Raw genomic sequence first — 10,118 nt, forward strand, 5'->3', positions numbered from 1 at the left:
TGCTGGGTCTGGATGATGACTAAGACTGTTACGATTGCCAAGGAGTGTCCTATAATAGCGCCTTCTCCTGATATGTTCAGCAGCCATTCAGCACTTGCAGACCATTCAGCTCAGATAGTTTTTCACTAGTCATGCTGCTAACTGAGTCTGATGTGAGGAGACTTATAACAAAGGTGGTATTCCATCTTTTTTGTTGTGTGAAATAAATCAACCCACGAATTTCCATTCTGAATAACAGTACAAAAAATCCACTAATATATGACCAAACATGGCTAACTAACAAACAAACTAAGATCATACAAACAAAACACTGCCTAATGATCACTCTTGCCTTCTTTTCCTTCTTCCATTTCTGCGATCTGGTCTCATGAAGGATGCCACATTTGCACAGATTAAGATGTCTCAGAAAAGCAGGTGGTGCACTGGCATATTGGTGATGCTAGTCATGGCAGAAGTTAGCTGAGCTCCTGCTCTTAGCACTTGGAAGATGCTTGAGGGTTTGCTCTATAGTCTCATTAGATGCGGCCTGTTGCTGGGATGACAGGTTGGCGCACCAAACCAAGAGGCATGTTCATGTTGTTAGCGTTCTCTGCCACTCCACTGCCATCACAATTTGGCTCCAGTAAGCGCACAAGCGATAGAAAGATTTCCATTCTGGTTACGTCCCGGTTCGCCTGCACAAAACAGCCTCAATCAGTAAGGAAATCAACAAATCAACAGCAACATAAATCCATAGAAAAAAAGTATTCATCAGCATAATCTCATAACTTTGGATTTCCATTCTGGTACTGTTTATTACTTTAGATTTTGAACTGAAAGCATCCTAAGTATCCAATTTAGCTGTATTACCTCAACAGTAAATCTTGCCCAGATTTTACTTTTGCGCATTTCCATCACACCCCTCAAGATAGTCAATCCAAGTCCTTTGATGAAATCAGCTATCTCCAAGAAGATTCCTCTGTCCTCGCAAAGCATCTGCAGAGGGAACCAAGTCATCACAATTACTTGTGCTCTGGTGAAACATCATAGTACAATAAACAATAAGTAGTAGACTAGTCATTACCTCCACAAGCATCTGACGAGGTCGGTCAAGATCCTCAACAATGATTGGACATGTCATAGACTGAGAGCCGACATCGAAAGCCCAGGTTGCCCCACCTTCAAAGTAGTCTTTCCAAAGGGGGCCATTTTCACTACCAAGTATCTGGTTGAAGAAGACTTTGTATTAAGCACATTTTCCAACTATGGAAGATTAAGTAAAATATTTTGAGATTCCCCCTCGTCAGGTAAGCTATATCATTACTATCTATCTTAGACATATCATAACCCAAAAGGCGAAAACTAAGACTGTAAAGATTGTGCATACCTTAGACTCAGTAGAGTCCTTGAGCTTGTCTGCATTCTTCGTCACACTTTGTAAGAAAAGCATGTGCTTAACTGTCTTCTCCAACAAACCATCAATGCTACACTATTGACAAAAATTTGCAATTGTTAGTACACTATTGCAGATAGTTTGCAGATAAGATATATGATTAAAACTTTCAAATTATCATCAGAGAATTCATGCAAGAGCATACCTTTGCCCCATTCGGTACAAGCTCACGTAGCTCTTTAATACGGTCCTGTATAAGTTGCCGGTCCTTAGGTCGTGGCTTAGGACTTTCTCCTTGTCGAGATCTCTTGCGATTTGCCTTGCTTGGAGTATCAAGACCTTTGCTATTAGAAGTCGAAGCACTTTCACATTTCATGTTCTGACCGCTCTCAATCCAAAGACGTATCTGAGATTTGTGCATTCCATTATTTTGGGAAAGACAACCCTCCTCAGATTTATCAAAGAGACATGGCTGTTTAACAAACTGTGCCAATTCGTGCTTAATTAGCATGGAAGGCATGCCGGAGGACTCACATCTCTTCAAGTCTACTGAACCAAGATGAGATGTGCTAGGAACATCCGTCAATGCAGTCTTGCAAGAAGCACTATCATCAGTACACTGTTTTCCAGTTGGATTGACATTTGAGATGACAGCATCCAATAGCTGATCAGTATCAGTTAGTGATAAGATACCAGAATAGTGAAGCTCATTGTCTAGTGAACTGAAAAGGGGTGAGCTATTGAGATATATTGATGACTCAGGGACATCTCTATCTGAATTCTGAGACTCTGTACCACTCCAGGAGACCAAATCAGCACCAACATTGTGGGAGAACTGATGAAATTCAGAACCAAACATATCAAACAAGTCATTATCTGCAGCAGGCTCCACGAGCAACGAGGAAGCTCTCTCAATGGGCATTCCTGCCTCACATCCATCCCTGTTCTTCATTCTCTGCGTGCTGACATTAGCACTTGGATCACTAAATCTATTAATCTTTTGGTCTTGTCGGACATTGTTTGACCTACTCAATAGATTCTCTTGGTCCATGTTGAAACAGTTAGAAACCTGACCATCAGATTCAGAAGTTCGAACTGAAGGAGTTTGAAATGGCCTACTTTCAGGGTTCTCCATTTTCTTAGCCAATTCAGAAGATTGGGGAACCTTGAACGGAACTAGAGACTGTTTCTGCTGCAATGTTCCTGATGCGTGGTCCAATATTTGACTCGATACACTGGTAGATAAGTTGGCTCTGCTTGCTCTAGCACCTACAGGGAGAAAATCAAAATTCCCAGGACCATTTATATCATTGGATACCACATATCTTCCATGATGCATATTCATGTTTGTATTTTCACAGACAGAAGAGTCATGACGCACAAGGGATTTTAATATGATATCTCTTGCCATTGCCAAATCTGCTGTTGAATGTGCATTATTATTCAACTGTAACTGCCCAATGTTGTTCATCAAGAGTGACTGATTTTTAACTGATGTCAAGCTTGGGGAGGTCAAATTTGAGTTCATACCAACACTCCGTAAATTTCTTCCAAATTGGGTCTCGCAGAAGGATGCTTGTTGTATAAACCGAAGATCAGGCTCAGCATAGACAGTGTGCTCTCTAACAGGGTGGCCATTCTGTTGCACAACCTTAAGCAAAGATGCATTCAGCAATGCATGTGGCGGTGTGCTAGTTGACACAGTTGCAGTATCAGGACGTGACTGACCATGCTGACTTGAACTGTTCTTAGCTGAAGCAGATACAGCCATGCTTGAACGGTTGTTTAGATGAGAACACAACTTCTTTGCAAACATCACAAAATTTGTGTTTTCCATAACCTGCCATAAATCAGCTGATTATTTCAACTTTCAAATATTTAGAGAGCAAGCAAGAAAACCCTACTACCAACCATCACAGGGAAGTTGAAACAATGATTTCGAGATCTTTTATGTTCTTCGCAACAATTTCCAGCACTAAGCACAACAAAAGGATACAATGTATAGTGGCAAATTTTTATGTGCCAAGGTTTCTAGATGTTCAACTCCGCCTATGGTGGGGCGCCTTTGGTATCCCAACAAAGCAGGTCCCAAGCCCTGGTAAAGGAGGAGGGTTGTGTTAGGCGTGACGAGCCAATGTAAAAACTTAGCCACTTTTATGGAGATGAAACTCAAAAGAATCCCGTTGGGGCGTAACCCTTTTAGCGACGCGCCATGTCGGAACCCGGGTATGGTGTTAGATGAGTAAGGGCCGGGTCGTCACCCCCGTGACGCGCCGTGTCCCGATCTGGAAACGGTGTCAAGTGAGCAAGGATCGGGTCGTCGCATCCTTAGTGGCGCGCCACATCAGCGCCCGGGTGTGGTGCAAAATGAGCAAGGGTCTTCACACCAACCTCGGCGGGTGCGAAGGGTAAGGAAGCTAATCGAAGCAATTAGGATCCGTTTAGGTAGCTAGAATGTAGAGTCCCTTACAGGTACGTTAAGGGAGTTAGTGGACACAGCAGTTAGGAGGCGTGTAAATATCTTATGCGTCCAAAAGACTAAATGAAAGGGGCAGAAGGCGAAGGAGGTGGACAATACCGACTTTAAGCTCTAGTACACAGGGACAACTTCAAATAAAAATAGAGTAGGAGTTTTGATTAATAAGAGCCTCAATGATGGTGTGGTGGAGGTGAGAAGGCAAGGGGATAGGATCATCTGAGTTAAACTTGTCATTAGTGATATGGTCTTAAACGTAATTAGTGCGTATGCCCCCCAAGTATGCCATGATGAGAGTGCAAAGTGGCTTTTCTGGGAAGATTTAGATCGCTTGGTTAGAGTTGTCCCTAGTAGCAAGAAGCTCTTTATAGGAGGTGATCTTAGTGGCCATGTAGGTACATCAAGTGCAGGTTTCGAGGCGGTTCATGGGGGTTTCGAATATGGTAGTAGGAACCAGGAGAAAGAGTAAGTCTTAGACTTCGCCATAGCTTTTGATCTGATGATAGTAAACACTTTCTTTCATAAGAGACAGTCCCATTTAGTGACCTTTAGTAGCGGTCAGTACTCTAGTCAAATCGACTTTTACCTTACAAGAAGGAGGGATAAACGAACATACGTGGACTGTAAGGTGATACCTGGAGAATGTGTGGTCGCTCAACACAAGCTGGTGGTGGCTGACTTCTACTTTCGGATGCAAGCTCATGGGAACAAACAAGCTAGAGTTGCTAGAACGAAGTGGTGAAAATTAGAAGGGGGCATCAAAGGTCTTTAAGAAAAAGGTCATTGAAGAGGGCCCTTGGAAGGATGAAGACGATGCAAACAGCATGTGGGAGAAGATGGCAACATGCGTTCGGAATGTTGCTTCAGAGGTGCTTGGAGTGACCAAAGGGAGTGGATGCGACTCGAAAGACACTTGGTGGTGGAATGAATATGTGTAAAAGGCTATTAAGGAAAAGAATGAGTGATATAAGCGCTTGTATCATGACAGGTGTGCAGACAACATAGAGAAGTACAAGGTGGCAAAGAAGACTGCAAAACGAGCGGTGAGTGAGGACAAAGGGATAGGCCTATGAGGACCTTTACCAACGTTTGAGTACGAAGAAAGAAGAGAACGACATTTATAGGATGGCTAGGGCTCGCGATAGGAAGACAAGAGACTTCAACCAAATCAAGTGCATAAAGAATGAGAGGGAGCAGCTCTTGGTGAAGGAGGATGAAATCAGACATAGATGGCAAGAGTATTTTGATAAATTGTTCAATGATGAGAACGAGAACACCACGTTCAGCTGGACGACTCGTTTGATGACACTAACAGGCGCTTTGTGCGGAGGATTCAAGAATCGGAGGTTAGAGAAGCCTTGAAAAGGGACAAAGCGATGGCCCTGATGGTATCCCAATCAAGGTGTGGAGATGTCTCGGGGATATAGCTATATCATGGCTAACCAAGATGTTCAACAATATCTTTCGATCAAACAAGATGCCTGAGGAATGGAGAAGAAGCATATTGGTTACCAATCTACAAGAACAAGGAGATATCCAAAGTTGTACTAATTATCGAGAAATTAAGTTGATAAGCCACACTATGAAGTTATAGGAGAGAGTCATCGAGCAACGCCTGCTGAGAAACGACGCAGATATCAACAAACCAATTTGATTTCATGCTCGGAAGGTCAACCACAGAAGCAATCTTCTTAATAAGACAAGTTATGGAGCGGTTTAGAGAGCAGAAGAAGCACCTCCACATGGTTTTCATTGACTTGAAGAAGGCTTATAACAAGATACCAAGAAATGTTATGTGGTGGGCTTTGGACAAACATAGAGTCCCATCAAAGTACGTGACCCTCATCAAGGACATGTATAACAATGTTGTGACTATTGTTCGAACAAACGATGGTAACACAGATTACTTCCCGATTAAAATTGAACTTCATCAAGGGTCAGCCTTAAGCCCGTATCTCTTTGCCTTGGCAATGGATGAGGTTACCAGGAACATACAAGAGGATATCCCTTGGTGTATGTTGTTCGCTGATGATGTAGTGTTAGTAGACGAAAGCCAGGCGAGAGTAAGTAGGAAACTAGAGTTATGGTGGCAGACCCTTGAATCTAAAGGTTTTAGATTGAGCAGAACTAAAACCGAATACATGAGATACGACTTTGACAGAACTGCACAGGAACAGAGAGATGTGAGTTTGGAAGGTCAAGTAATGCCTAAAAAGGATACCTTTCGGTATCTGGGATCGATGCTACAGAGGAATAGAGATATTGATGTGGACGTTAGCCATAGAATCAAAGCAGGGTGGATCAAGTGGCGACAAGCTTCTGGCATTCTCTGTGACAAGAGGGTACCACAAAAGCTAAAGGCAAGTTTTATAGAACGGCGATTAGACCGGCTATGTTGTATGGAGCAGAATGTTGGCCTACAAAGATTCGACATGTTCAACAACTGAGTGTTGCAGAAATACGTATGTTGCGATGGATCTATGGTCACACAAGAATGGACCGAGTTCGGAACGATGATATACGTGATCGCCTAAAGGTAGCACCAATTGAAGAAATGCTTATCCAACATCGGTTGAGGTGGTTTGGCCATGTTCAAAGAAGACCTCCAGAGGCATCAGTGCATTGGGAGTCCTAAGCCAAACTAATAGTATGAGAAGAGATAGAGTAAGACCGAAATTGACATAGGGGGGCAATAAAAAGATATTTGAAAACTTGGGATATACCTAGAAATCTATGTTTGAATAGGAGTGCTTGAAAAGCAGCTGTTGAAGTGTCTGAACTTGGGGCTCTTGGTGGGTTTTAACTCTAGCCTATCCCAAATTATTTGGGACTGAAAGGCTATGTTGTAGTTGTACGGTTTCTAGATGTTCCATCAGGAATGAGGATACGAGAGATGTATGTCATGAATTTCACCATGAATTTGCAATGACATTATGAAATTTGCAGTAGCATAAAGATAGGTTTTCAGATTTGGACCAGCATGGCCCAAACATCGTGTCTTGTAGTTTCCATATCCAAAATTTTAATGACATGTACTCATTCAGCAATGCACTATTGTTTTTTTCCCACCTTCCACAACCATCCATAGATGGAGAATTACTTTTCCATAGCCTAGTGTGATAGTTATATTCTTTACATAGAAATTTCAGCGTTCAACAACTTTGACGAATAATTCAACAATTTCTCTACTTTTCTAGCATGATCTAGAGCTTTGTGGCCTTACCAAACCAGTAGAGCCTAATTGTAGGACCCCCCGTGGCAGCACAGGAATGATCGCAATAGTCTGCACAGCAAAAGTTCAGAATGAGGTCCAGAAGCACATGGCGACTATATACTTTTTACCATTTCAGTTCTACCCACCTGGATGCCAACTCTGAACTGATTGTTCATCTCAGCAGCAACCTATGAAATTGGTAAACATGGTGTAAGATCTTGAAACCCGGGTTAAGAAAACACAACACCCAATTGGATAGAATATAGTTAAAGACAAACTTGGAGTAAGATCTTCTCTCTCTTTTTTTTCACAATCATAATTTACAACAGGCTGCTTGCGTCATTTGCCACTATTTTTGGTCCAGTGCGCTAACTGACAAAAGTTAAAGTACCCCCACACTGCTTTAAATGAGGTGGCAGCAAAATGGAACCAGACAAAACTGAAATTGGGTTCGCATTTATTTCACTGGAGAATTCAGAAGGGGCGAAGCACTCAGTACTGGCCGTACCTCAGGAGGAGAGCCCGTGACCATTGGTAGTACCGTGGACGATCCATTGGTGATTGCCACTGAACGCGGCACGGCCTACGGTCCTGCCAAAACAAAACACAGGGTATAGCCGCCATGAATCCGATAATCCAAGGAGCAACCTAGGAGCAAGAAGATGGAGTGGCCAAACCAAGAAGGTGAAGATTCTGTCTAACCCAAAAAATGCGGGGAGGAGTAAATAAGAGAAAGAAATGGCTGGGTGCGGCTGCTTTTGCTTACCCTTGTCCGACGACATGAACCTGCGACGCCATAACGTTGTTAACAAGCGAGCAGATGGTGTCAGCAGCAGGAACAGAGCACCCGGCGGCGTCGCTGGGCAGAGATTCAGAAGGCTCAGATCCGACAGCGCACGACGTGTGGCCACAGTAGCCGTCCTCCCGCACCAAATGCCTGCGCATTTCAAGGGGGAAATGAGATTGGATGACAGGAAAATGAGCCGCAGCAGCTAAGCTCAGAGCCCGCCCCCAACTATTCAACCATAGGAATCTGAAATTTGCAGGAAATTGTTCGATTTTGAGCTCAGATATTCCCATCTTCGAAACTTCGAGCTTCCAGAACAGAGTAGCAACGAAAACTTGACACTTTGGAAAAAGAATGACTGAATGAGCACAAAGAAAAAAAAAAAAAACTTTCTTACGAGAACGAGCAGGAGGACACCAACGAAGAAAAATGCGCACAATGACAAAAAAAAAAAGCTTAGATTTTTACAAGATTCAGAGGGAGGATGAGCTTAAACACCAAAGAAAAATCTGAGGAAACAGTGGAGGCGGCGGCTTACACAGGGTCGGCGGCGCCGATGGCCTTCCAGAAGACGGCGTAGGACCACCCAATCTCCTCGCACAGCCGTCGCAGCGCGTCCCCGACCGCCATCTCCCGTTTCCCCCCTTCCACCAGCCGCTCCGCTAGAACCAGAACCCCGGCGCTCCCTCCGCGCCAAAACCCTAGCTCCGACTCGGACTGCGAGAGAGACCGCGTCCAGGCGCTCGCTCTAGGCGCCGCGGCAGCTGGCGCGCCCGGCCTGCTTCGCGCGGAGACCGCCGCCCCTCCACGCCGTCGCCTCCGGAGCACCTACGCGTCCCCTCGCCGCCGGGGCACGGGCAGCAGCCATCACAGGGCGGGGCCAGTGGTCAACTCCTTTACCGCGCGGGGGTCGTCGCCCTCCTCGGGAATACAAGTCGAGCGCCTCTCACAAGCGGCGGCGTTGGCGGCGGCGGCGGCAGCCACGGCGGCTGCGGCGCGCGCTCCTCTCGGATTCAGCCTTGTCGCTAGCTGCTGCCGCCACGGACTGGGACTGGCGGATGCTCTAGCACTCAGCTGACGGCGGCTCAGCCTTGCTGCTGCTGCTGGCTGCTCTCCACTCTCCACTCTCTATGGTCTGCTCTGCTGCCTCTCCTTGCTTGTGGTGGTGTCACTGTTGTGTGTGTCTCTCGCTCGCTTTCGTCCTCCTTGCTGCTTAATTTGCCTTCCTTTTTCTTTCCCCCTTTTTTTTCTGCCTTCGCGGCTCCCGAGACATCCATCATTCCGTCCACAAAGGGTAAAATGGGGAATTACTTTAGCTGCCCTTTTATTCTTAGCAAATCCATGCTTTTTATGACCAGTCCCTATGGCTAATCCATGAAAAAAAATCAATATAAATAAAACATAGAAAAAATTGGTAACCTGGAGTTTATATCAACTAGAATATAGGTTATAGATTATATATATGATTATTATGTTAAAAGGGACAGAAACTATAAAAATAAAAAAATTAATTAGATGCACAGAGTAGGTCCTAAAATTTTCACAAACTTCTAAACTCATGTCTCTTAAAATTGTAGCCCTGTAAGAACACGGATTAATCAACTTAGTTTAAAAAATCATTAATTAGAGTCCACAAATTTGATCATTTCTAGATAAAAGATGTCATTTTTTTAATGTAGGGAGTAATCAACAGTTGCACCCTGATCCGTGAGACCTTTTGGAATTGCCACACTCTGGTTGCATATTAGCTAATGTCACTTTTTGCCGTCTTTTTGTCTTACATTAACCCAAGGCATCAGCATCACGTTAGTTGCCCTTATCTTGCAGTAAACAAGAACAACAGCTGGAAAATCAAGATCACTGTCCCCCTTTCATTCTTGTTCATTTATCTCCAATGCCATTGCCATTTTAATTTCCACCTGTCACAACTTTGTGCAAAGCTTTACACCAGTGCAACTGCTAAAAGTTGCTTCAAACAAGACAATATCTGGATAATATAAAGAAGAAAAAAGCAGCACAATTGGAATATGACATGTGTCAGAAACACAAAACTAGAGTATTGCTAGTTGCTTTGTGAATATATATATATATACTCCTAGTACTACATAGTTGTACACATTCTGATCTACACCCTCATCATACTGCGGAGCATTAGCAATGATGACTATATGGACCTTCAGAAAGGCGTTCTTGGAGTGCAAATTATGCGGTCGTGTATGCTTTTGAGGGGGTGGTGGGACAGTTTAGATTTTTAACAAATACTATATAG

At 43.9% G+C, this 10,118-nt stretch overlaps 2 protein-coding genes across 3 annotated transcripts; both read right to left on the reverse strand.

The window, feature by feature from the left end:
• Positions 1–162: 162 nt before the first annotated feature.
• On the reverse strand, positions 163–7,362 carry LOC136483273 (transcription factor LHW-like). Its single transcript, XM_066480283.1, has 7 exons — positions 7,209–7,362; positions 7,072–7,131; positions 1,578–3,212; positions 1,367–1,468; positions 1,064–1,204; positions 850–975; positions 163–674 (listed from the first exon to the last, which is right to left on the reverse strand). The coding sequence occupies exons 1-7, from the start codon at positions 7,236–7,238 to the stop codon at positions 516–518; spliced, it is 2,253 nt and encodes a 750-aa protein (XP_066336380.1). The 5' UTR covers positions 7,239–7,362; the 3' UTR covers positions 163–515.
• Positions 7,363–7,477: 115 nt separating this feature from the next.
• LOC136483276 (transcription factor LHW-like) lies at positions 7,478–9,112 on the reverse strand. 2 transcript variants are annotated; one of them, XM_066480284.1, is made up of 3 exons: positions 8,388–9,112; positions 7,829–7,999; positions 7,478–7,710 (listed from the first exon to the last, which is right to left on the reverse strand). In XM_066480284.1, the coding sequence occupies exons 1-3, from the start codon at positions 8,477–8,479 to the stop codon at positions 7,572–7,574; spliced, it is 402 nt and encodes a 133-aa protein (XP_066336381.1). In that variant the 5' UTR covers positions 8,480–9,112; the 3' UTR covers positions 7,478–7,571. The 2 variants fall into 2 exon arrangements, with proteins under 2 accessions (XP_066336381.1, XP_066336382.1); XM_066480285.1 differs by having other exon boundaries at positions 7,478–7,653; positions 8,388–9,103.
• Between the last annotated feature and the right edge of the window lie 1,006 nt (positions 9,113–10,118).

The sequence above is a fragment of the Miscanthus floridulus genome, chromosome 9 (assembly GCF_019320115.1).
Source record: "Miscanthus floridulus cultivar M001 chromosome 9, ASM1932011v1, whole genome shotgun sequence".
NCBI lineage: Eukaryota > Viridiplantae > Streptophyta > Magnoliopsida > Poales > Poaceae > Miscanthus > Miscanthus floridulus.